This window comes from Myotis myotis, unplaced genomic scaffold (assembly GCF_014108235.1).
Source record: "Myotis myotis isolate mMyoMyo1 unplaced genomic scaffold, mMyoMyo1.p scaffold_m19_p_8, whole genome shotgun sequence".
NCBI lineage: Eukaryota > Metazoa > Chordata > Mammalia > Chiroptera > Vespertilionidae > Myotis > Myotis myotis.
This window is the reverse complement of record NW_023416390.1, coordinates 18,521,485-18,549,200: the sequence shown is the minus strand read 5'-3', so window position 1 is coordinate 18,549,200 and position 27,716 is coordinate 18,521,485. Positions and strand designations below refer to the sequence as shown.

The window sequence follows — 27,716 nt, the reverse complement described above, 5'->3', positions numbered from 1 at the left end:
AATAGATCTAGAGATAATATTGGTTTTAGAGCTAACCATATCTAGGCTACCTTCTGCCAAAAAATACCAACAGTGCTACTCTTAGTAACTGGTTACTCTGAGCCTATGGCTGCTAATGTTTTACATAGATTTTTCTCATGCAGTTGTCATGAAAACCTTATGAAGTAGGTTGTTTCCATTTTACAATGAGCAACCGAGGTACTCAGAGGTTCTACAAAAATGACAGAGCTGCTCCTTTTTCATATCCACACTTGAAAAGAATACTGACTTTAGAAGGTGCTTCTGATGTATAACCAATCCTGCCATTTGCCTGAGGAGGGCCCTTGGGCAATGTCTCCAAGTTTTCCCTGAGCTGTGAGACGATGGAAAATATTTTCCTAACACTTTTCTCTATGGTGATAATGTATTACTTTTACAATCAGACAGGAAATGTATTTAAAGAACCATGCTGTTACTTTCAATTCTCAGCCCCTTCATCTAAAAGTGACTGACTATATTAAGAACAGAAGCACAACACACACCTCTTCAAAAATATAAAGTAGAATATTATTATTTAACAGGTATATGTAAACATTACCCTGGTAATAACCTACTGAAATTTTCAGATTATGAAAGCATCTACTCTGAAACTTAGGAAACAGTTCATCAATCTCTTCATTATGCTTTGAAATGTGAACTCCTGACTATGTTTGTAGCAAATAAAAAGATGTTCTTTTTAAACAATTAAATGATATATGTTGTGCCCAGATTTCAAGATTCCCAAGGGCCCACCAGGGAGCCAGCCAGTCCGATGCAAAAGCAAAGAGTCCTTCATTTCGAACTAGTTCGGCTCCCCGACCACACTCACCGATGCAACGGTAAGCCCAGTGGCCGAGAGAGAGGCCTGATGGGATTGTGGGTTTTATAGTAAGGTCAGGGGAGGGGACTGTGGGCCCCGCCGATTGGCCAGGCGTGAGTCGGGTCTTGTTACACAGGATGTGGTCATCTCTATGGCGCTCACGTCCCTTGATTGTCATTGGTTAAAGAAATCCCGGGCGTCGCCAGCAGCGGCCTGGGCTTCTGGGAAGAAGGCACTCTCCTGAGCACATGGCGGCTGCCCCCAAAATGGAGAACCCAGGGCAAGATGGAGGGCACAGTCCTAGCCCCCCCCGCAGGGCGAGCTGAGCCCGGGCTCCAGGGGCCAGTCCGGTTGCCGGGGGTCCAGCAGATCGACCAGTTCCAGCCCAGACAGGAAGTCCATGTCCTCCGTCTCGTCCCTGGGGGCGCTGGCGATCGCCTCCTCCTCCATCTCCTCGGGCGAGGGCACGCGCCCCGCCGCCGCTGCTGCGTGGGTCTGGTCCAGGGGCGGCGGGCGGGTGGCGGCCTGCGCTGGGCTCCCGCCGTGGGCTGGGGAGTCGGTGCCCGAGGCCGCCAGCAGCATGGTCAGGCTGTGCCTCATGGGGCCCGGCGGCCGGCCCACGTAGGCCCCGCGATGACTCGCCCTTTCAATATACTTGTCAAGGAGCTTTCATACTATAGTTCTGGGCACTATAGAAATACATGAATAGGTAGCTCATACAGGAAAGAGAGATATGGGGGATTTGGGAGGGGTCTATTTATTCACAATTCATAAATCAGTGTATAAAGGTGATTTATATGTTTAACAGGATGCCATTAGCTCTACTTCTGCCTCAGGCAGTGAACTCAGAGAAAAAATGCAGCCCTGTAAAATTGTTTAAACCACTAATCCCAACTTCTTTCTAACTTCTTTCATTTCGTAGAGATATTTGGGAAGATGCATGCTGTTTCACATAATAAGCTGTAGTCACACAGAAGAAAGTGCAACTCTAAGCATCAGAAAAATGGACATTGTATTTACATACAAAACCATGCTACTGTTATTGAGCAGTATAGTAAAAGGTAAAGACAAAATAATATATTACTGGCATAGGTAAAGACCAAATAGATTGGTATAGGTAAAGACCAAATAACATATTATTACATTAGTGTAGTGAGCATTTTATTGATCTATTAAAATTAGCCTGGAGACTGATACACTACTAGTCTACATAGACTAATCAATAATAAAACGTGCCTTGGACACAAAGTAGGTCAATCATTATGTTTTACATTCTTCCAAGACCAAAACTAAAGAAAAAAAACCTATTTTAAAAAGTATTCTTAGTGTTTCTGGCAAAATGTTTTACGTTTTCCTTTGAAAACATAATCTAAATAATATATATATGAAATGTGCAGAATTATTTCTTCTGTAAAAATGAAATACAAAGAGTTAATTGCTATAACTTTTAAAGAAACATGTTTTTACGGGCTATGAACAGATAGATAACATATGTAATTTCACGTAATTATATTTCTTTTTCAGTTTATAACTGTTTCCATGTTTATCTTGCTAAGAACTGGAGACATGATGTTACCAATTAATGTTTTATGGATAGTACTCTTCTAATGAAGCTTGGTGTAACCCAGACTTGAAATGGATTCTTTCCCTTCCTAGCCTATTGTATTTAATATTACCAGTTGTATAGCAATTTTTGAGCTATCTCTAAGTACTCAAAATTCCTATAAATGAATAAAAATAATAGTGGGTAACACTTATTGAGCATATATGTGCCAGGAAATAAATAGTATTTGTGTTTTTCATATATTATAGCATTTAGCTTTCACAATTGATCTGCAAAGTAGGTATCATCATTATTATACCCATTTCATAGATGAGAAAACTGACAGGACTAGCAAAGGTAAAGCTAAGTTTCTAACAAGGGAACCTGAAACTCTGACTCCATGTGTTAGCTATTTAGGTACCGTTCTTTGCACTGGAGTGTGCTTAAGGTCCCTTCTGTTTAGCGCATACATTTTGCTCTTTTAACAGTGCAAAGTTAGTGCCAATGCACACCTTCTGCATTGCGCCACTCATTCATCACACTGAGTGACTAATGAATAATTTTCAACAGCTAGCTCATCAGTCTACCAAGTAAATGCCAAAGCACAGGTTGCTTTACCTTACCAATGTTTGAGCTCCCTCTAGTGGTAAATATTCCATAACAGCAGGTCTACAGTGATTGGGTTACCCATGTTACTCCTAAAAAGTGTCTTGAGACACAAATCCTACAAAGGAATCTACAAACTTATATACAAATCAGTAAACATGCATATCTCTTTTGACCCATCTAACTCCATGGATCCCAATTATACATATACCTGCCAGATCTTCTTAATTCCCAGTTCTACCAAAATCCATTCTTCTTGTCAACATCAAAACATGGGGCTTAACAACCCCAACTTAAAGTAACCTGCAATGTCTACCTATTAACCTATATATATAAAAGCCTAAGCAACCGGCCAACTGTCTGGTAACTATGACACACAGTGACCACCAGGGGACAGATGCTCAATGTAGGAGCAGAAACCATAGGCATGGAAACATGGAACAGACTGATGAATCTCAGAGGGAAGTGGGGAGAGGGAAGGTGGAAAGAGATTAACCAAAGATCTTATATGCATACTAGAGGCCCGGTGCATGTTTACATGCACTGGTGGGTCCCTCTGCCAGGCCTGTGCAGATTGGGCCGAAACTGGCTCTCCAACATCCCGTGAGGGGCCCCAGATTGTGAGAGGGTGCAGGCCAGACCCCGGGACCTCACTGGTGCACGAATCCATGCACTGGGCCTCTAGTATAGTTTATAATAGGATATCTTCATAATTAGATCCCTTATGTATCCCATGCTTTTCAAATACAAATTTTACTTGATCATTGTAAATTGCCTTTAAACATACAACTAAGTTATATTTTCTACATTCTTTTAAACAGTTTACATCTATAATTATGAAATGAGACTACAGTAGAGCTGTGGTTGGTGTATTACATTTGTTGAGTTTGGAACTAAAATTTCTTTTTCATTTTCATTTACCAACAAACATTCAGTAAACCTAAAAACTGCCCTGGCTGGTGTGACTCAGTTGGTTGAGCATTGTCCCATGAACTGAGAGGTCATAAGTTCAATTCCTAGTCACAGTACATACCCGCATTGCAGGCTCAATCCCCAGTAGGGTGTGTGCAGGAGGCAGACAATCCATGTTTCTTTCTCCCATCTTCCTTCCTCTCTCTCTCTCTCAGATCAATAAAAAACATATTTTTAAAAATAAATTTACTGATTTTTAAAAAATAAGATTTTCAAAACTCAGTCATAAACCTGCTCAAGATGGGAATGGAAGCAGAAGTTCAAAAACTCAGTTTTTCCCAATGTTAATCCATTCAGGGTTTATGCTTCATCTTGATTCATTATTGGGAATGTTTGTTTTTATAGAAATGTATTATTTTATAAAAAATTCCAACATATATATTTTTTAGTATCTGCATATGTGGCTTTAACTCATTTCAAATTTCTAAGCTTTATATTTATGCTGCTTGCTTTTATTTCTAGAGGAATTTTTGAGGTATCTACTTATTTTATTGTACTTCCTTGTTTTATTATTTTTTCTCTCAGAAAAACAAAATTTGGATTAATATCTTTTTATACTAATTTATTTATTCATTCTTTTGCTTTTTGGTATTCATTGACCAGTTTTACTTTTCAATATGAATTCCTAATTCACTTATTTTTTATTTTTTGCTTAACAACACAGCATTTAAAACTATGAGTTTTACTCTGAATATAGCTTTGTTTACATCTCAAGTTTGATAAGTATTGTGGTTGTGGTTGTTTACCAACTAAGTAACATCTATTTATAGTTCTTCTTTGATCAATATTCACTTATTTGCTTTTTGATAATTCAGATTTTATTATATTTTAGTAATTGATATGTTATTTCCTTTTTTATGAATCTTGTTTGCAAATATTGGTTTATTTAATTGCTATTCTGAAGAATTCACTTATGCTAAATTTTGATGTAAGATTTATACATTTAAAAAATCTAACAATGACTGATTTAAAATAATTTGTATTCTCTCTTCATAAAGTACAATATCCAAGATATAAAGAGCTTACTAGTTTATTAAAGAGCTTACTAGTTTATTAATCCCTCTAATTCCACTGTAATTTTCTTGACAGATTAAAAACTGAGGAAGATACTTTGAAATCTTTGATGACAATGGCATTGTCAGCATCTTCTTGTACATATTTATAAGATCTTTCATTCTATATATTTCAACATCATATTGTCTGAATTCTCAGGTGATTCAGGTTAGTTTTTACCTGACGGTCTCTTTTGCCCAACATCACTATGAGTGTTGTATTTGTTGATTATGTCCTGATGATGTCTGGTAGGGCAGGGAAAGAGGGCAATGAAGACTGATTTGGGTCAGTCAAGCTGTACCACTGTCATATCAAGTAGGACTGACCCCCAAAAGAAGTCTGGTTTATATCATTGTTGCAGGAGAAACAGTGGCTTAAACTTTGTAGTAATCTAGAATACATATAATTGTAAGTTACAGAAAAAAATGGTCATAGGCGGTGGACAGGAGAGGTGGATGGAGGTGGCTAGAGAGGGGGGAAATGAGGGACATCTGTAATAGTGCCAACAATAAAAAATAAATAAGAATAAAATGTACACATTTATTTTTCATTGTGAAGGGCACAGCAATTCGGCAGATGTTAGTACGTATAGTGTGTCTATTCTGGGTCTCTTCCCGGGGAGCAGAATCCGGCAGATCACAAAGATGGGCTCTAAGCGAGATTATCATGGCATTGTTTAACTGGAGAAACAACTACATATGAAAGTATCATATTAGAATCAAATTTATTTTGTTTTATTTTTAAATTATAGGTAAAGCATGTAGATAAATAGGAAAAATGTTGTCTTCAAAAAGAAACTGTTTTTTACTAAATTACTTAAGCCAAAATAAAAATCAAATGACACTAATATAAGTTTTGGAAAGCATGAATGTCAACAACCTTTAGGACATAGCATCATATAAATACATGTTATATGCATGTATTTTATATATGTTACACATATATGATCTTCAGTGTTGATTTGCATATATTAAGCATTCATTATACAAAGAGATCTGATTTATAAAATCTGAATTGATATCAGATTGATGGTTGCCAGATGGGAGAGGGTTAGGTGAAAAAGGTGAAGGGATTAAAAATTAGTCATAGGGATGTACAGTACAGCATAGGAAACATGTCTATAATATTATAATAACTCTTTATGATGTCAGGTGGGTACTGGAAATACTGGGGGGATCACTTTGTAAAACATATGATTGTCTAACCACTAGATTGTACAATTGAAACTGAAACAAAATAATGATGAATGTAAACTCTAATTGGAAAATAAAACAAATCAATCTCTATTTAAAAAAAAGATTTTTACTATTATTTTGACAATAATTTATTTCTTTTAATTGATCCTACCAAAGAATATTTGCTATTAATTATCACTCACTTAAAAACACTTATGGTTAAATGTATTTTCTCCCATTATTTTTATCTCGTGCACTAGAAAAAAGCAAACAGTGTAGCTGCATTTTACTACAATTTTGCCAAAGAAAGTGCTGAACGTAAATTCATATTATGAGTGAATAATGATGTATTTTACCTCATTTTAATTTCAGTAATTGAGTGGGAAAATGGGAAAATCTATTAAAAGAACCTGTGCTGGTCAAGAACTAATGAGACAATATCTGAGTCACTGGCTGTCATGGTAACTGGGCATTATGGAAATCCGACTACTGTGCCCAGTAGCTCCGTAAGTGATAGGTCACACTTCTAATTGGGTTGTCTCTGCTTACAAGATGGGCTTCATTTTCCTAACAGGTACAGAATGCATACATGCTCACAACTTAAGTTCAAACATCTAGCACTAAAGATAAATTAGACTTTGAGAAAATTTTCAAAAATTAAAAAAAAAAATAGTTTAGTCCTCTCATTAATTCAGTTTCTTTCTATCTAATTGTATTAACAACTAGAGGCCTGTCCATGACATTCGTGCACTGGAGGTGGGGGGGCGGGGTGCGGTTCCTCAGCCTTGCCTGCACCCTTTTGCAGTCTGGGAGCCCTCAGGGGATGTCTGACATCCTTAGCACCTCCCCGGAGGCGGGCTGCTGAGCTCGCCAGCCATCAGCCTGGCTTGTGGATGAGGAGGAGCGTACTTACCACCAGGGGGCAGCACCTGCGTTGAGTGTCTGCCCCTGGTGGTCAGTGCGCATCATAGCGACCAGTCATTCCACCTTTTGGTCGATTTGCGTATTACCATTTTATTATTTTTTTTTTAATATTCTTTTATTGATTTCAGAGAGGAAAAGAGGAGAGAGAGAGAGAAACATCATTGATGAGAGAATCATTGATCGGCTGCCTCCTGCACGCCCCCTACTGGGGATGAGCCCACAACCTGGGCATGTGCCCTTGACCTGAATCGAACCTGGGACCCTTCAGTACGCAGGCTGATGCTCTATCCACTGAGCCAAACCAGCTAGGGTACCACTTTATTATATCGAATCATACCAAGATTAAAAAAAAAAAAATTGAGTTTTATGAAAATACATCAATAAGAGTTCTCCTAAGAACAAAATTTCCCAATGGAATGGTTTAGAAATTACACCAAACCTATGAGTCTCCAAGAATAATACGGTGTTAGAAATAGCCGGATGCAAGACTGTTTGCAAGTGTTGAGTACAATGATGAACATGAGAAGTCAGTTGGAATTGGCAGTGGGAGTTGACTACAAACACCTGTGGGCAGAGCTTTTTAATGTGTCTATGTGTTTAACAATATCTTTCCTTCTGTGTCCTTGGCCTTTGCAGTACAAAAATTCAATGAATTCTGAAAACTACAGAACTCAATGCTTTCAGTTCAGCTTTAATCTCTTTAATATTTTGATTGCCATTTAATTTTTAACAAAATTGATCACTATCTTCTGATCTTTTTTGGTAGATAACTTATTTCTAAAGGGAAAACCTGCATGATAAACTGAGGTAAAGTAAACACTAGCATGCATTATTTTCTAGAAAGCCATGTGTCTTGTCAGAGCTTGTGAGTACAAGAAGCATCAATAATGCTTCTTCTGGGAAGCTCTGTACTCTGTTAAATGTATCAGCATGTGACTAAGTTTTACAGGTACCAAATATCAAAAGCAATCAATCTATAAAGTCAATATAATGAAAGCCAAAGGAGCACGTATCTACACTTTTCTAAATTCAGGTTGTAAGGTTGCAGAGAAAAAAAAAAGTGCCATCAAAATCACTGAAGTACCAAGTTTCATTTATACAAGGTAAGTCTTAGAGATCTATTATCTTGTGTGCTTAAAAATTTGCTAAGGAGGTAAGTGTTCCAGTGGTGATAACAATAATAAATAAAGTGGGTAGCAGCAAACTTTCCGAGATGATAGAAATATTGATAGGATAGACTGTGGTAATGGTTTTAAGGATATATACCTATCTCCAAACTCATCAAGTTGTACATATGAAACATGTACAGTTTTAGTCTATTATCCATCTTTCCATTTAAAAAGCCAGGAGAGTGAAGAAACAGAATAGCCAAGTGCATTCCGGGAGAGATTCGGCTGGCTCCGGGACTGTGTGAACTGACCTGGGATGGAAGCAGCAGTTGGAAAGCCAGTCGTTGTGGCCGGTTCCTGTGAGAAGCACGTTGCCTTTGGGAAGCGTCACTGCCTTCCAGAGGCGGTCCTCGCTGCAGGAGATTAGGATGTCCTTGCTGGGGTGCATCACGATGCTGCACAGTCAGACAGAGGAGAGAGTTAGGGGGCGATAAGAGCGAATGCTTTCATACTGTAAACAGAGGAAATGGCAGTGGCTATTCCACTTCAGCAAGGCAGGACAGTTCCTAGGGTGCTGGTCTGGAGTTCAGAGGAGCCAGCGTCTACCTCCGGGGGGGCTACAGCTCTAACACTAATCACTTTCTGATTGCCATCAACCTAATTAACTTCACTGGATCTCAGATTCCTTATGTGTCAAATGAGATGCTTGGTTTAGATAATTGCTCATGTCTAATTCTAATTTTAAAACAATAATTCTGGTTTGGGGGGGGGGTGGTTTAGTAAGAAAAAGTGATGCCAATGATAATTCAGTGTTAGGATAGTTGGACCTGTAGCCATGGTAATTATTAAGAAAATCAAAATTCTTTGCAGATTATAGTATATCTTAAACCAGGCATTAGCCAGGAAAAGATCATAAATCATAACCGCCATCATAGTCCTTTAATACATGCTATAAATGAAACATTAACTTCACGGCCTACTATCTACACAAAGCAAAGGAGCTCAAATTCTGTGCTAATCTGCCACTTAAACTGGTTTCAGTCAATGCACAGTACACAAATTACAGTAATGAATTCAGGATGCATCAGGCAATTCCCCACTCTATAAAGGCATAGGGGGAAATGAGAAAGAAGGATGTGAAATTAACACTTAACACATTAAGTAGAATTATTTGAACCAGGCTATGATCACTCTGGCTATTCAAAGATTGGAGCTAAACCATTCCAAAATCAAGAGTCTACAAGGTTAATGCCTGATATTTCATCTATGGCCATGCTCTAATCTTATTTATATAGAGTTTCATCTATGCCTTACAATGTAATGGAACAAATGTGCCCAATGTTAAGCACCTATTAAAATACCAGCCTAAATAATAGCAGCAAATTGTTCGATTTCAACATAGCCCTCTCAAATCTAAGACATAATGCTTTTGCTTGACTACATAGTGAAATGAAACAATGGCTTAAAAATAAAAAATTACCCATTAATTTCTCCCACAGTGCATTCTCTGAATGTCCTTGTCCCTTTCTTCTTCAATATAGACTTTAGGAATAATATATACATCAGTCTATACCTACATGGGTAGTTCCAGGGCTAACATGAGATTAAAACTTTTCTCATTATGGATCCCTTCCATTTGACCTCAAAATTTTGAACTGAAAATTCATTTTCTTGCACTAGACCTCTACAGTTTGGGAAATCTGCTGCAGTTAACCAGTGTTGCAAACATTCAAATCACAGGCATGTAACTACTATGAGCAGGGCCTTCTTTTTAGTGGAGCACTGTTTCATTTTTCTCCAGTACTTCCCTCCTCAAAATAAACACAGTGGAAGGGAAATTTTTCATTTTGCAATTCATCATAATGTTGGTTTGTGATTTTCAGAAGGCCAATTTAGGAAAGGAATTTATTACAGCTCAAACTGGGTAGAGGATACATTTATAGAACTTAATTAGAAGAAAAATATGATGAGAGGTAAAAAATGTCAGGCTGAAATGAATTCTATATTCAAATACACATAAGAAGGCAGACCAAATCCTTGAAGCTATGAGTATGATGTATGTTGGCTCGCAGCTTTCCTGGCAGACACATGCACACTCGACTAGATGATAAATTACCCTCTTTAAGTGAAGATAACTAAATCATTGATGTCTTTACGAACTTTGAAAGATAAGTTTCTCAAATGACTTTTGTGAGGGGAGCTATTTGTAGGAGTTAAGGAAAAATATAAATAAACACAAATCATTGGTGCCTCATCAGTTTTGGAAGTGGTTTCCAGATTCTTATCTCTTCTGCTTTGGGGCCTCCTCTATCTACTCCTACTTCAGCTTTACACAGACTGATCCCACTCTCCTGTCTTTGTTCAAATATTCATTTTCTAATATGGACTCTTTTTAAAAAAATTATCTCTCATTTTCTAATTGCTCTGCACAACTTTCAGTCAAATGCTGATATTCTATTCTGCAAAGAATGTATTTTACTTCACTCATGAAATGCTCTTTGAGTGAACAGAAATATTTCCAGCATATATCAGAAGGAACTTAGTGCTTCTCATGTTTCACATCCATTAGCCCATAAACACTTGTCATTGATTTGGTCACTAACCAAGAGCATCAGCAGAGACTGGGTCATGGTGATCCAGATCCCCACTTAAGAGCTCCCAACTCAGATCACTCTGCGGGGGAGATGATCAAGATGGAGAACAGACACATGGGCTGGCACTGTTCCCCGTATTCAGAAGTTTAGTATTGTTATCAACTCCATAATGAGGTACTGGCATCTGAAGACTTCCTCCTCCATCATCATCAATTAATGGTAATGATATCCAATATTATTTGAAAAGTTAATGTGCACCAGACCTTATACTAAATGCTTTTAATTTTCACAAGTGGAATTAAAGCTCATGAGGGCAGGGTATATGGCTGCTTTGTTTGCTATATATATTCAACTCCAACTATGCTGGCACATAGCTATTCAGTAAGTGCTTTTCAAATAGACTGAGCCCAAATGACATGGCTCAGTAGTTGAGCAGTGACCTATGAACTAGAAGGTTAAGGTTCGATTCTAGGTCAGGGCACATGCCCAGATTTCGGGCTTGGTCCCCAGTAAGGAGCATGCAGGAGGCTGCTGATCAATGATTCTCTCTCATCAGTGATGTTTTTCCCTCCCTCTCCTTTTCTCTCTGGAATCAATAAAAATGTATTTATAAATATATAACTGAGTGAATGATTTTGGCACCATTAGTTTTGTGATTTAATGAGATATGTAAATTGCTCAAGTCTGCATTTGGTAATGGGTAGACGGCTGACTTTGAATTCAGGGCAGTTTGATTTCAAGGGTCATGATTTTAGCTACTTCTACTTCATGTCAATATTTCATAGTTTATTATTTATATGTACATTATAAACATCAATAATAACTATTATAGAGATTGAAGATAATTATTATCATTCCCATAAATGCTCAAGTCATTTACACATTAAATCCTGAGTTACAGAAACCATCTAGGAATTGTCAGGGTATATATTGGAGCTGGGTACCATGCGGCATAATAGTCATAAAGGGGTTAGAAGACCCTGCTCTTGACAGGTGAAATGCTCTGGTGTTGTAGGAGAAACCAGGTGACAGCACCCCTCCTGCATCCCTGTCTACATAAGGCTGACGTACTGCATTTTGAACTTGATAAGGTATTTAATTTGTTCCCTTGTGCTAAAATTATGAGCCTTGTATTATACTTCAAGTTGTCAGAGAGCATTGCCTTTTTAATCACCTCTTTTATAGAATGTCCTGTAAACAATAAATGTAAGAGAATCTATAATAATAAAAGCGTATTATGCTAATTAGACTGGATGCCCTTCCGGTCGTCCTTCTGGAACACGCGGGGCTGCGAGGGAAGCCCGGTCCCCGGTGCCAGAGGGAGGCCAGTGCCGGCAGCCAGGGGAAGGAAAGCCTACTTTTGCATGAATTTCATGCATTGGGCCTCTAGTATTTAATAAGCACTGATAATTTTCCTAGTATACTGAGGCCTCAACTTTTGTCATTCCATTTTTCTCTGCATCAGTCTTTCAAAGAACCTGAAGAAAAGAGAAATAACTACCACTCCATGGGAATCAGTTCTTATCCTAAAATTGCATGCATTAACCCATTTAATGATCATGACAACCCTGCGACTTAGGTCTACTGGTATCCTCACTTTGCAGATGGAACTGAAGCACATAGTGGTTAAGTGATCAGGTCAAGGTCACAAAGCCAGGAAGTGGCAGAGCGAGGACACAAATTTGAGTGGACTGTGCCCAGAGTCCATGTCTCTCTGTAGAGTGAGCTCAGAGTCTCAGCTGCTTTTTTTTTTTCCTTTTTTGGATGACACAGGAACAAATGCCAAGTCAAATGTTGTCTTATCTCTGTCTAGGGGATTTATTGAGATGCATCTTGAAGTTTCTAAAAAGTTGACCTTTTTCCTGTCATTTTCTAAGGATGTATGAAAGGTTATAACTATTGTCACTTATTTTCTATTAGTTAGGCACTGGCTAGGTTTAGAGTGGTGGATGGATGGATCAAAGATGATTGAGGAAAAGTACATATGTTCTAAAGCAGAGGTTGGCAAACTTTTTTCTGTAAAGGGCCAGATAGTAATTTATGGGTCATATGGTCTCTGTTGTGACTACTCAAATCTGCCATTGTAGCATAAAAGCAGCAATGGATAACATATAAATGAATGAACGAGGTTGTGCTCCAACACAACTTTATTTATGAATCCAGGTTATGGGCCAAATTTGGCTTTTGAGCCTGTTCCAAATCACTTGCATGGCATGGAATATACTAGTGTTTAAGGCCGTGGGCTTCACACTAAGATATGTTTGAACTCTTGCTCCAGTGTTTACTAGTAGGCATCCTTGGTAAGTTATTTTACCAGCCTTTGCCTCAGGCTCCTCTTCTGAAAAACAGGAAGAACATAGCATTGCTCTCATAGGTGTGTTCTGAGACTTAAATAAGTTAACACATAAAGGGCTACAACAGGGTTGGCCATGTAGTGACAGCTCAATGAACATTATCATCGTACAGAGAGACAAGCTCTCTGAGGCCAGGCTGCCTAGATTTGAATACTAGCTCTCCTTATACTTATTAGCTGATTATATTATACAACCTCTCAGCCTCAGTTTCCTTATTTGTGAAAAGGATGGGATGATAAAACTGATCCATAGGGAAGTTGTGAGGATAAAATAAGTTAATCTATGTAAAGTGGTTGGAACAATATCTGCACATGGTCAGCTCTCCATAAAAGTTTAGCTAATATCATTAATCAACATCATTGTGCTGCATTATAATCTGGCGGTTAATTTCTATAATCATGGGAAGCAAGTTTAACACAAAAATTATGGATATTTAGAGAGAAATGATGTTCCCAGGTGGGTTTGGATAATCCCTGGACATTGCTGGGTTTGATTTGAAGTTAAATCTCCTGACTGAATTGTAACCCTCAGATATAATACTTTCACAAATGAACACAAAAGTTCGGTGGAATTTTTCTCATGACACAGTTTTCAGGAATGCATTCAGAGAAACAGTGGGCAGTGTGCACACACTGACTCCTTTCCCTGTTTTCAGGTATACAACTGGCACCGAGCAGTTGTGGGCCAGGAGGAAGGCCTCTGCTAGGTAGGGCCTGGGCGCGCTGAAATGAAGACGGCACAGTCTCTCCTTGGGCTCTGTCCACAAAGAAGTGTCCCTCTTGTCACCACAGAATGACTTGCATTCTCAGAGATGTCTTCCCGAAGCTCTAATTAATAAGAATAATGAGCTCTTTTTAAATATCTTCCTGGCACCTGCCCTAAGTGCCAGAGTCACTTCACTTTAAACTTTGAATATAAGCTTTCTGCTTCCCTTTAACTTACTATTAATTATAATTACAGGATTCAAAGACAAAGGCCCTGTCACCTCATTCCCAAGTTAATAAGCTTGTGACTAGGGTGGAAATAGTACAGGAACCGTCTTAAGGATTCACAAAAAGAAAACGTGGGTAAATGCTAGCCCTGCTCTTTAACCAAGCCGTGTCCTGATGAAATATCCATAAAATGTTTTGTTAAACAATGTGCCCGGCCTGTTACATAAAATATTATGTTCTAGCAGAGATTTGCTCTCTTTTGTAACAGGGCACATTCCCTACAATAGACCATCTGATATGTACTCCAAAAGCTCTCCTCTCTAATTGAATTGTTCTTTCCAGTAGTGGCATTACACAAGGATATTTTGGAGAGAATATGTGTAGGTGTATGAAGAACACTATTAATTATCAGTAAAGTCAGTGACATAAGCACCACCATTAGACTTTTCAAAGAGAAGAAAATTAATCCAAAAAAAGATTGTCACAAGAAAGGCTAATTAGATATCCCTGTCTTTACTTTCACTGTGAATGTTTCCTTCACTTTGGTTCACAGGCTCTAATTATTTCCAGCATAGAAGGTGCGTGGTGGTTTGAAAATATATCAGTATCAAAATATGTGCCCAATGAATATTTGTTGGCCACATATCTACTCTAAATAACAGCACACACTCACACATGATATATGTCTACATACAGCTTACCAGGACAAATATAGATAAGACTTATCAATTGTTGCTCAGCTAATAATTGCACCTTATATTTAAATATGAATCAGGATTTATAAGGCATTTGTTAACATGCAATTTTTTTTCCATATTTCAAAAAGTATCTATTAAGAACCTTCAAAACAGATAGAGACATCCCTCTCAGGAAGCTCACATATGAATGGGGGAGAAGAAACAGCAACATTAAAATAAACATACTAACCCAGCTATCTGAGAAACGTAAAGTAGCATGACAATGACTGGGGGAAGAAAGTTATTGTCAATGAGGTGGTAACGGGAGACCTTGCTGAAGATGTGACATTCTTGTTGACATCAGAATGGCAAGAAGGAAGAAGTATCTTAGGAGGGTTTAAGGATGGGTAGTCAAACACAGGTTACTACATGGTTGCAAGGAGTTGGTGTATTCAAGGGACAGAAGAAAGGCCAGGGAACCTGAAGAGGGCAGGCAAGGAGGACTGTATTAAGGATGAATGAGGAGCAATAGAAAACCAAGCACCAGATCATGTAGGACCTCATCAGCTGAGAAAAAAAGACAGAAATTTATCCTACGATCATTGAATGGTTTTACATAGGAGGATGTTATATGATTGCTAATTATTTAAAAGATCCCTCTAGGTGCTCTGTGGAAAATGAGAAAATGGGAAGCGAGAGAAGAAACTAGGACACAGAATAATGTCTTAGATCAATTTAACATATAGCTCCTCATTAGGCATGACCAGTGTCACTTTAGTATGTTAACACTTACACCATTACCTACAGGAAGAGTCAACTCACAGTTGTTCTCACCAATAAAGAACATTAAATAATTAAGTGTGCTTTTACTGATGAACAAAATTGAACCAGTGGCATGGATATACAGAACAGGTTGACTTATCCGACAGGAGAGGGGGGTGTGGGGATTGAATAAAAAAGGTGGAGAGATTAGTCAAGAACATATATGCATAGCTGATGGACATCAGCAATAGTGTGAAGTTCCAGAGGGCAAGGGGAAGGAACTAGGTGGAGATGGGCAAAGGGTGGAATATGGATGCCATCTATAATAGTATCAACAACAAAAAAAAAGTGGCAAAGCAAAAATGGAATAAAAGTCATAAAACAAATGTGTGCACAAAACTTAACAATTAGGAATCTGTCAAAATAAGATATCAGGTTCATTCATTTTCAGAAGCCAGCTAAGAAAATATGAAAATTTGAAGTTTTCATACTTTCCTGTTACTTTAAGTTTAAAAACTGGGATATTGTAGATTTTGTTCCAAGTTCAGTGTAAATTATATTGCCCAGATCTGGAAAGTAGCAACTTCCTTTCAGTTTTCACTGAGTAGATGGGATAGTTTCACTCCTTCGTGGGATTTATTAGTAACTAGAGGCCTGGTGCATAAAATTCGTGCAAGTGTAGGCCCTCTCAGCCCGGCTGCTTTGAGGCCCCATGGCCCCACCCTCCACCCACTGGCCATTCCAGAAGGTCATTCGGAAGGCTGTTCCGAAAGGTTGTTCTGCCATCCGGTCTAATTAGTATATTAGCTCTTTATTATATAGGATGCCCAGGAGTGTAGTCATAAAGGCTAACATCTCCCTTTTTTAAATTTAAATTATGTACTGTTGAAAGTATTACAAATGTCTCCCTTTTCCCCCCAATAACCTTAACATTTCCTTTTTACTTTTCTTGTCCAACTATGTTCTTCCAACCTTGGAGTGGGTTGAGCTACCCCACTGCCTGCCTTTCTACGGGGCTGGAAGTGCTAATCCCAGTCATCAACACTAAAGGAGGAAGCCAATACTGGATCCCTGTTCTGGCTCTTCCGTGGGAGAGGCCTCTAGAAGTGACTTAGATAATAGATATTGTGCAGCAAAAGGCCATTTATCAAAGAGCAAATTCACACACACTATGCAATATCATCACAATTACCCATATTATCAGTTTAAGAACTCAACCCTAATCCTTTTTAACAAAATATAAATTATTTGGTCTATGATTTATTCTTGAATTAGGTGGTATAATTTATACATTTAAACATTTTAGCTTAATTCCAAAGATAATCAGTTGTCTAGGAAAAGTCTTCAGGTTGGATAAAGTCAAATTTTAGCTAATGTTAATTAAATCAACTATTTATAAATAAGGGTAATGCCATTTTTTGTTACCGCTTCTATAAAATAGTGTAAATGCTCAACTGAAATTTGTAGATTTGTTTTTTCATAAAAAATATTCCTTAAATACACATATAAATGTAGAGAATTTCTCCCGAAACTCAATTGAAATGCCCTTGATGGAAAGTTAACATATATGCAAATATGCAGCCTAATAATCTTTCAGAATGCACCATCACCTCATCTATACATCTTTGTTTTATGGTGTCCTGGGAACTTACACTTTGGTTAGTGCACAAGCCAGGCCATTTCCCAATTATTTTTCAAATGACAATTCTTAACAATGGGGGACCAGTGGCCTTGAGCAAAAGTCATTTGACTTTATTATGTTTTGTTTCCTCACATAAAAAATCATTGTGATATCATTTATCTTGTATCCTTTACTTCATTCTTGTTTTATTTACTAAATTTAAAATAAAAACTGAGAAACAAAGTTGTTGAACTTTCTAATATGTTAAAGACCATTCAAAGTTACACAGATTCAACTAAATGAAATTATAAACTCCAAAGATTGGGCAAGGCAGGCCCCATTATTTTGGTAAATGGGATGAGGAAGATCAACAAAACAGGTTAACTACTTCAAGATTTGTGAAAATACCTCCTGGAACTTTCCTGCTATCTTAGCAGCTGAACATTTTATGCTACATCATTTTATACAGATTGAACTTCATGGTATGAAATTGCTGTAGTTCTTTCTGGTTTAATGAGTTTGGAAAGTTACATTACACATTTATGTTCTTAAGAAACCCATTTCAATAATAAAGTTTATTTGGTTATTTCATGTTTCAGCAATCTACAAGAATTCTGTATAGTTATGAATATATATTTTTCCATTTCACACATCCTTAGTATATTAGTGACAAAGGGTAGATACTTTTTTAAGCTGAAGTCCAACTTCCTCCTCGTAAGAGCTCTGTCATTAACATCTCTTTCCAGGAGGATATTTAGAAATATAACCAACATATAATCTAGGGATAACTGAAAGTGTCACTACTTAAGACACGGATTTGAGGTCAGTTTCCATGTTGAAGTAAAGTACAGAATCCTGTCCTAAACTTGGCCCAATTTAAGAGAAACCACAAAGCCAATGGTTTCCGATTGTGATGATGTTTAACTTCTGACAACTATTTTTGGTACCTACTTGATAAATTAGAAAGCCAAAATTAATTATAAATTCAGCCTTTTCTAAAGAGTAAGTTTTGGAATTTAAGAGATGTATATTGGAATTATCATGTTAGATAAATCATTTTGAGTCTCAATTTATATATTAAAACGTGCTAAGATGGAATGAGTGCACATCATCATGCCTTATTTGTATCATATGTTATATGGTAGGACTGATGGAGACTAGAAAAGCGAAGTAATCTTTGAGTCTGGCATTCACTGTATTTTGCTGGTGATTCCAGAGAGAAGCTGGAGGGCTACAACTGGGACCCCAGTAAGTCTCCGGCGAACAGGCGAGAGGAAATTGAGTAGGAGGAAGGGCACAGGGGTAAGAACCAAGATTATAAAAACATCTCAATAAAGCTATTTAGAAAAACAGGTTGAAGTCAGAATTGGACATCAGTTGTATACATCCCAAGTGATAAATACAATGAGAAATGTAAGTTTAAGTGGTAGAATTGGTGGTCAATTGGACCAAGGTGAAAACTGATAAAGACATAAGATGATGGTACATAAGGAAAGACTATAGAAAGAAATGGATCCAAACAATGACAGCTTAAGAAAAGCAAGGACCAGACATAAATGGGTTCTGATTATTTGCCATGCAGTAAAATATTTCTCATCCGTTGTTTATTCCCATGCATGTCCCTCTGCATGGTAAACGCTGTTGACATCTTCCTTCTTCTACTCCATGTGAAAAAAAGCAAAAATAAAGAGGTCAGTACTGAGTACCGACTCTTACTTGGGGTAAGAAAAGGGGGCAAAGAGAGCAATCCAAGCAGCAACCTGCTACAGTCTCAGGTACACTGGGGCTTGTTTGCACCCAGCCCAATGTTACAATCATAACGGGAGTGACTGCATATATTTGATCTAAAGCTTTATTATCTACCCTGAGTTCTGTGAAAATCAGTGGGAGAAATAAAAGATATGCACCAGTACCGATACTTGCAAGTACACAGCTTAATCAACCCTCCTTTTATAAATAACTCAAATTACTTTCCTGTATTGCAGCATTTAACAACTGCAGCACAGACCCCTCTGGAAATTTATCAAGGCTTCCCCTATACTATATGGCTCTGCCTCCAGTCACTCTTTGAGAGAGAGAGAGAGAGAGAGAGAGAGAGAGAGAGAGAGAGAGAGAGAGAGAGAGAGAGAGAGAGAGAAAGTTCAGGTTTTAACATTTTGTTGTCCTTACCAAGGAGAGGGAATCCCACTGCAAGGGCACCCAGGAGAGGTGCTGTGTGCTGCAGTGTTTATCAAGCCCTTAACCCTGCCTGTTTAAACTCCCCTGAGCCTTGCTGTCCTTGCTTTACTTCACTTACGTAGGGATAAGAATGCACAAGAGTCTATGGTTCTGCATGCTTGTATACTGTTTTATGTCTTCTCAATATAAGGTTTCAGTGATCTGTAGCATTTCATCTGGTTGAATGACTTCATTTATTTTATTTTAACTTTACTTGGTATCTTTCCATCCTCTTATGCAACAGATCAGCTGCTCCCCCTGGGCCCTCACCCACATCTTTATCAATATTGCTCGTGCGCTGAAGCAATATTCAAACTGTTTGGCAACAAAGAACAATGTGGGCAGATAATCATGGAAAATGCCTCTTTAGTTCATCTTGGGTAAACTGAAGCACTGACAATTATGAACACAAAACTGCAAGTGTATTAATAAAAATAATTCTTATTCTAGAACATTTTTTGCCAACAGGAAATTATTTTGTTATAACATAAATATACTATTAGTTTGACAAAAAATAGAAAGGATTTTGGATGTCGTGATCAAATATATATATATTTGTGTATGTAGGCGTGTACGTGTGTGTATGTATCTCTGTGTATATGTGTATATACAAATAGATATGAGAGAGAGAGAGAGAGAGAGAGAGAGTGAGAGAGATAGGGATAGAGAGAGAGATGCTAAAAGAACCACAGTAAAAATTTAAGCAATGGAGCTCTATACTGCAGTTACCCTACAAATTCTGTGGTTTATGTACCCTGGACCTGGCACCTGGAAAAGCCTCAGTTTTCTATTGTATAAAATAGAGATTAAATGAAATAACACATAAATAGTGCTTAGTGTAATGTCTAATATGCATTAAAATGAAACAATTCTAATTATTATCTCTCTATATAAATAGGTAATATGCACATTAGCGGGGCATCACAATGGCTCAGGAGGAGACTGCCATCATGACCGCTCAGTAGATGCTGCACGTGCAGATGGTCGGGAGGGGACTGTATGTGCCGCCCCCATCCCCAGCAGACACACACCAGGGATGGGGACATGCTCTGAGCTGCCACAGCACAGCTCAGAGCACACCCCCAGTGGGTGGCGGCAGCAGCCAGAGAGAAGCAGCCCCAGTCCCAGATGCGTGGCGGCAGCTGGAGCAAAGCAGCCTGGGTGCAGGGTGCCAGAGGGAAGCAGGTGCTGGCAGCCAGGGGAAGGAAGGCCTATTCCTGCACAAATCTTCGTGCATCGGGCCTATAGTTTTAAATAAGTTTTTGACTGTTCTTTTTCACATAATTGATATTTAGTAATAGGCAGAATTATCCCTGAATTCCAAATCTTGAGAAAAAGGCAAACACTAGCATTTGGAAAACTAAAGTAACATGGTTTATATAATCTTGGGGCATTTTGAATTTGATCCTAATAGTTTGAGGTAGCTCCTAATATTCCCTGTACTTTTCGGTTTGCTGTTAGCTTGACTAACACAGGTCAAGTGCATGGATTAGTAACCATGGATTGTAGTTCTTAATGACTAGCTTCATGAAACAATATACAACATTAAACTCTAATAATCGAATTTTCCTAGAAATTGCTTATAAACAATAACCTTTCTTGAGATGGCTTTTCCTTTCATAATTTTCTTAAGACTTTAAAATAATGTCTCCACACTTGGAACCTGGGTTACCGATCTGTACATTGTTTCCTCATTGGTAGAACATGAGTGATGGGATGTTAGGTAGAAATTAAATTACATAGCAAGCATTTAGGAAAGTGCCTGTCAGATATAAGCTCAATTAAATGTTGGTTATTATTTTTGAAATTATGTCCACACTTATAAATCAACCTGAAAAATTTTAATTTCTCAGAAAATTGTTTTTTTCTCATTTTAATCCACATAATTGGGTATAAAACATCTCTTAAAAATGTCCTTAATATCCAAATCCTTCAAACTTATGCAATAGTGTTATTTTATATATAGTGTTAACGTAGGAAGGAAGAAAACTCAAGTGGCTATCTCCTCATGTTTTCTAACATGTCTTTTAATACTCACTGGAAATATAGACTCTAATGGAAAAGAAGTGATTGATGAACCCTTTCTTCATACCAAACTACTCAAAGGACTATCTCTATGGATTTTCTTCTAAGTTAGGTTATAGGCAAAGACTATAAACAATCCAAAATACTGACAGTACTTTTCCACCTGCTGTAATACAGAATTGTTGGTTTTCTACTCCCTCTTCTCACAACAATCATATATCATTTCTCTATCTTTGTCACAGCTAATCATAAAAAATCACTGGTTTTAACATGACAATGGTCAAGAGCGGTGATGTTATTCTATATAATCATCTCTAATAAACCTCAAGTCTCTTAAGAATTTTTTTTTTTTTCAGAAAATCAGTTTTGCCTTTCAGCTTTCCCTTGAAACATAGAAAACTAACATGTTAACACCAAGGAAAGGTCTACCTATTCAATGGCAATTCATATGCAGAAGATTACCACACTACACACACAAAAAAACCCACAATTTTTCAAGGCACTGATAATCCACAGTCTCTAGTTTTACATGTTAACAAAATAAATCTTTGACAAGCAATGCAATATATCTAACATGCTTACCTCCTATTTTCAACAATTCACTTCTTAGTAAAGTTATCTAAGTTGCAAGGTATATGAAATGGAATCAAATGCTTATATACAAAAATAAATAAATTAATTAATTTAAAAAGTAAAAATATGCTCAGATACAAATAATATTTATTTATTTTGGTAAAACATGTAGACATTTTACTTTTTACTATTAAATGAATCATGAGTAAAACCAAAACAAAAAGACAAATAAACTACCCTGAATTCTGAAGCTATTACCAAGAAAAATAAATCTACTTTCAAATTACACAAAATATCTGTGTAATATATATACCACAGTAATAATATCACTAAGTTCTTAGCCCCTTGTTTGTATTACTAATCCAGGAGATGTTTCTCCATATATAATAACTATGCTTCGAAAGATCCTAAAACTTTGTAAATTCAGGAAAGAAATACATGCATAATCATTAGAATAAAATTATTCAATATCCAGAATTCTTAATTCAGGTATTATATGGAGTATTATGATGCTTTCATATTTCATTAGATTTAACAAAAAGGTTATATAATATGCACCTATTTTATAAGACTATAAACATGAACATAAGTGCTCATTGTAAGTTTAAAATCATTTACTAATAATATTGTATCCCATTTTTGCCATTAAAATATTGTTTCTTCTATTAGGAAAAAAAAAGTGTATCTTAAAGATTGCAGAGATTGAGAGAAGTTTTTTTTTTTCTTATAAGTATAAATTATATTTTGGTTATATAAATATTTGGGGCCATTAAGCAAAAGCCCCAAAATAGTAAAATGCAGAATTTATTATAGGCTTTGAAGGTCTAATAATGCGTGTATAATTGGACACAATGAACATAGCTATAATTACAGTCTACAAGAAAGAGTATTCTCTATATTTAAAAAAGAAGTCTTCAATTATCAAATAAGCTGCATTATATTTCATTAATGTAAAAATGTAACTATACTTTGAACCTGAAAAGTAATGAAACCTTAAAAACACAACAATTAAGCCCAAATTATAAGCATTAAGAGAATAATGTTAAGTTGTGCAAATTATTATTATAGTTAAGGAATTTTCAAATTTTAAGTCTATTTCCATGAAAGTGATCTTTTTTACTCATTATATTAAAAAAGAGTTTTCTTCAGGAAAAACATGGCATTAATATATCAGGCAAATAGAAAAGCCATTAAGTAGGCCAAAGATCTAAAATGCTCCTGTGCCTAATCAGCTTCCCATCAATAGTAAAGAAACAATCTTGCCAACCTAAGCTTGTCTTCACTCATCCAATGCTCTTATCCTCTCTTCTTATCCACAACTGTCAACTCAAGCAATTTTGGGCTGGGCCAAGAAAAAAGCAGCTCTCTCTCTCTCTCTCTCTCTCTCTCTCTCTCTCTCTCTCTCTCTCTCTCCTTTCTTAGGGCAATCAATAAATAGAAGAAAGCACAATAATGAGAAAAATCTCTTTTCATTGTTGGAATTAATAGAAATGTTATACTAATATACCTAGGTAAATTAGTTGGCAATAAATGAACTTCACCAGACCTGCAAAGTCTATCTGAGACATTAGCAAAGGGTATTTTTTCAGACTGAGAAACATTTCAGGACCTACCATGTGCTGTATCTCAGCACATTTTTATTCCTTTGTAATGACTTACTACAGTTTCTGGTCTTGGCTTCCATTATTCTTCCACTGAACCACATTACTCTCCTATCTACAAACATGCTAGTAATATATACAGTGTACTTTTCAATCTTATTGTTTTGCTTCTGATAACTAGTGATAACTTGTTCTTCCATAAATTACATTACTGTATCCCTCTTCCCACTGACCATTCTTGCTCTATTTGAGACTTAGAAAGCCCATCTCAAGATTACCTCTTCCAAGAAGACTTTCTTGCTTTCCTCTTATTGGTTTTCCTCTTCCCCATTTGTACTCTAAAGTGCTTATTGTAGACATTTCTGAAATTTATGTCATTCTGCTTTAAATTGATTAGTTTACATTCCCAAATTAGTGAACACTGACCAAACTTCCTAAGATTCTAGATAATATTCCAAACTTGAACAATCACTGTTCTACTTCTCATTCATCTTTTTAAAACATATATATTTTTATTGATTTCAGAGAGGAAGGAAGAGGGAGAGAGAGATAGAAAAATCAATGATGAGGGGAATAATTGATTGGCTGCCTCCTGCATGCCGCACATTGGGTATTAAGCCAAAACTCAGGCATGTTCCCTGACCAGGAATCGAACCATGATCTCCTGGTTCATAGGTCGATGCTCAACCACTGAGCCACATCTTTTAAGTGACTTCTTCTCAAAAGCAAAACCAACCCAAGAGTTTTCACCGACGGAAGAACAACAACAAAAAGGCTTCGATTTCGATTTGAGTAGCAGGCCACTTATCTAGTACTCAGCTAACTACACTCGATAATATCCTCTCTGGATGGTTTTGTCTAATTGTCAAAGTAATTGCTTCAGTTCTTTTCTTCACTGAGTAATAGCTATCTACCTAAATATGGTTATTATTAAAGTTGAGTGATTAAAAACACAAATTCCTTCTCTACTAAATTCCCTATCAACATTTTAATCTGCATTTCTACTTTCTAAGTGTGAAGGTTATCCTAATTTAAAACAACAAGACTGTGCGCCCTTTCATAAATGGCTGATTGGGAAGCCTCGGGAACCCCAGAGTCATTACAGAGCTGGAATACGGAAAGCTTGCTGAGCATGTGGCTTTCTCTTTAGAGATATTGCCAATTGAAATGCTTTTCTCCTACCTTTTCTGTCTCCCCCTCCCTTTCCGTTATACAAAGAGCCTTCCCCTTTGTATCCCCCTCCTCATCTCCTTTCTATAGCTGTTAGCAGGAAGTCACAAATTTTATTTCAAAAACGTTGTTTTAAATGGTATCTCATGAGAAAGTGGGTAATTTTCCACCGCAGGACTGTACTGTAGCATAATCAACCCCCGAATTTCTTGATGGATGATGCGGTTGGATGCAGGCCACATACTGCACACATCAACTTTACTGCTGTGCAACAATAATGTTACATTTGAGATTGTGAAATATGTTCTCTTTTAAGGAAACTTGCAATACATAATAAAAAAGATCTCATTTCAGAATTGTTGGTTTTGGCTGGATACTATATGTGAGAGAACTGGCAAAATGTTTTAGAATTTTGCAACTTGATCAGACTGCTAAGTGTAAGGACCATTTATTTTAAACCATTTTATATCTAGATCTTGGTAAGGAAAACTCTACTGAGATATTATACATTTTCTTAGAAATTATTTGTGAATCTAATACTTTTTTATGAACAGAAAAAAAGATCATGAAAAAGTGATTCGTCATATATATTATATATATATGGAAAGAAAAATAATACATTAATAATCATTAAAATTCCACATGGCACATATTTTCATTTTGAATTAAAGGAGAATATCAAAAGACTCAACTAATAAATAATAGATCTGGTGACTATTCTTCATGTCTTCTACAGAAGCTCCCAGAAGCTTAGCATTTTACATAGGATGGCAGTTGAAGAGTAGATTTAACCAATCCATCTTGCAGATATCACTTATTAAAATTTGTACTTTGCAGTCTCTGAAGATTGGCTCCTGCAATCATTCACATGTCATCTCTCTCTCTCTCTCTCTCTCTCTCTCTCTCTCTCTCTCTCTCTCTCTCTCTCTCCCTTTACTATAGGTCTTAGAAAGCTAAAACACTTTCCTATACTATTTGGATAGTCACAGTAGCCATGTGAGAGTCCTGCTGCTCATGGAGCAATGGGCTGAAGTTCTCGGGAGGGACAATCTTTCCTATATATAAAACAGGGACAAGGATGAAGCTTTTTGCCCTTTGACTTTTATTTTCCTACTTGTAATGGATGTGATGCCTGAAAATGCAGCAACACATTTTATAACCAGGAGGATAAAACCAACAGACTAAAGATAACAGACCAGGAAAAGAAAGGAAAAGGGATCAGACTGCATAATGGTTTTGTTAAAATAGTCTGGCAGCCCTGCACTGCATGAGATTAAAACAGTCTCATGGCCCAACCAGTGTTGCTTGGTGGTTGAGCATCAATCTATGAACTAAGAGGTTACAGTCGATTCTAGTCAGGGCACATGCCTGGGTTGTGGGCTGGATCTCCAATGTGGAGCGTGCAGGAAGCAACTGATCAATGGTTCTCTCTCATCATTAATGCTTCTATCTCTCTCTCCCTCTCCCTTCAAACATAATAAAAAACATTTCTATGTGTTTTAAATGAATGTTAGTCATGTTGCCTCCTGTCAGCTAAACACACCCTGATATTCAAATTGGCACCTGAAACTGCCTTGCTGTAGTGTTGAAACCTAAAATGTGGAACTGCTTGAGTGAAGATGACAAATGTTAAAGACCCAAGAATTCTAGGCTAGAAAGTTATAAACTTTGGTAATATGTTGGTGAAACATTTGTTCAAGTTCAAAACTATGCCCTATGCAGACCACACACTTGTCAACAAGACACATCAATGAGTACATACTTGTGTACTTGTTATATTTTTAAAAATTACTAACTTCCACACCCAGAATGGTTGGCTTCTCAACACCCACATTTCTACTGCCTCCATACAGACAAGTAAGGAACTATCAGGTAAGGACATGGCCTTTGGGGAGCTGCTGACTCAGGGCCCATAGACAGCACTCTTTTCAGAGAAACACAAACTGCTCAAACCAACCACTGGTGGGTGCTAAGACTACAGAAATCATTCCAGGTTTGTAGATAGCTGTTATTTCCTACTAGAGGCCCGTTGCATGAAGAGATTCGTGCAATAGGCCTTCCTTCCCCTGGCTGCCGGCACCTGTTTTCCTCCGGCACCCAGGACCCAGGCCTTCGCTCCGGCTGCAGCAGAGAAGCCAAGCCTCTTCAGTCTTTAGTCGTCTTTATCTTCAGTCCATGCCTGCATATGCAAATGAAACACCATCTTTGTTGGGTTAATTTGCATACTCATCCTGATTGGCTGCTGGACGTAGCGGAGTGACACCAATTTGCATGTTTCTCTTTTATTAGTGTAGACTAGAGGCCCGGTGCACAAAAATTTGTGCACTCGGCGGGGGGGGGGGGGGGGTCCAACAGCCCGGCCTATGCCCTCTTGCAGTCTGGGACCCCTCGGGAGATAACGACCTGATGGCTTAGGCCTGCTCCCGGGTGGCAGAGGGCAGGGCCAATCCCTAGGTGCAGCCCCTGGTCGGACTCAGAGCAGGGCCGATTGGGGAGTTGGGGCGCTGCTCCTGTCATGCACAGAGAAGGGCGGATTGGGAGGCTGAGATGCCACCCTCAGTCACGCTCAGGGTAGGGCCAACTGGGGGCTTGGGGCACCGCCCCCTGTCACACTCAAGGCAGGGTCGATGGGGAGGTTGTGGCGCCACCCCCTGTCACGCACAGAGCAGGGCCCATCAGGGGGTTGAGGAGCTCCCCCCTGTCACACACAGAGCAGGGCCCATCAGGGGGTTTTGGCGCCGCCACTGTCACACTCAGGGAAGGGCCGATGGGGAGGTTATGGCTCTACCCCGTCACACACAGAGCAGGGCCGATCAGTGTGTTGGGGCACCGCAGCCTGTCACACACAGAGCAGGGCCCGTGGGGGGGGGGGTGTTGGGGTGCCGCACCCTGTCACACACAGAGCCGCAGGGTGATCAGGGGGTTGGGGAGCTCCCCCCTATCAGGAACAGAGCAGGGCTGATCAGGGGG

At 38.0% G+C, this 27,716-nt stretch overlaps 1 protein-coding gene across 1 annotated transcript in view; it reads right to left on the bottom strand.

Moving 5' to 3' along the window:
- SPAG16 (sperm associated antigen 16) overlaps positions 1–27,716 on the bottom strand; it is a 658,615-nt gene that overhangs the window by 352,960 nt on the left and 277,939 nt on the right. The window contains exon 11 of the mRNA XM_036318536.1: positions 8,532–8,675. Coding sequence (XP_036174429.1) covers positions 8,532–8,675 — 144 coding nt within the window. The remainder of the gene's footprint in view (positions 1–8,531; positions 8,676–27,716) is intronic.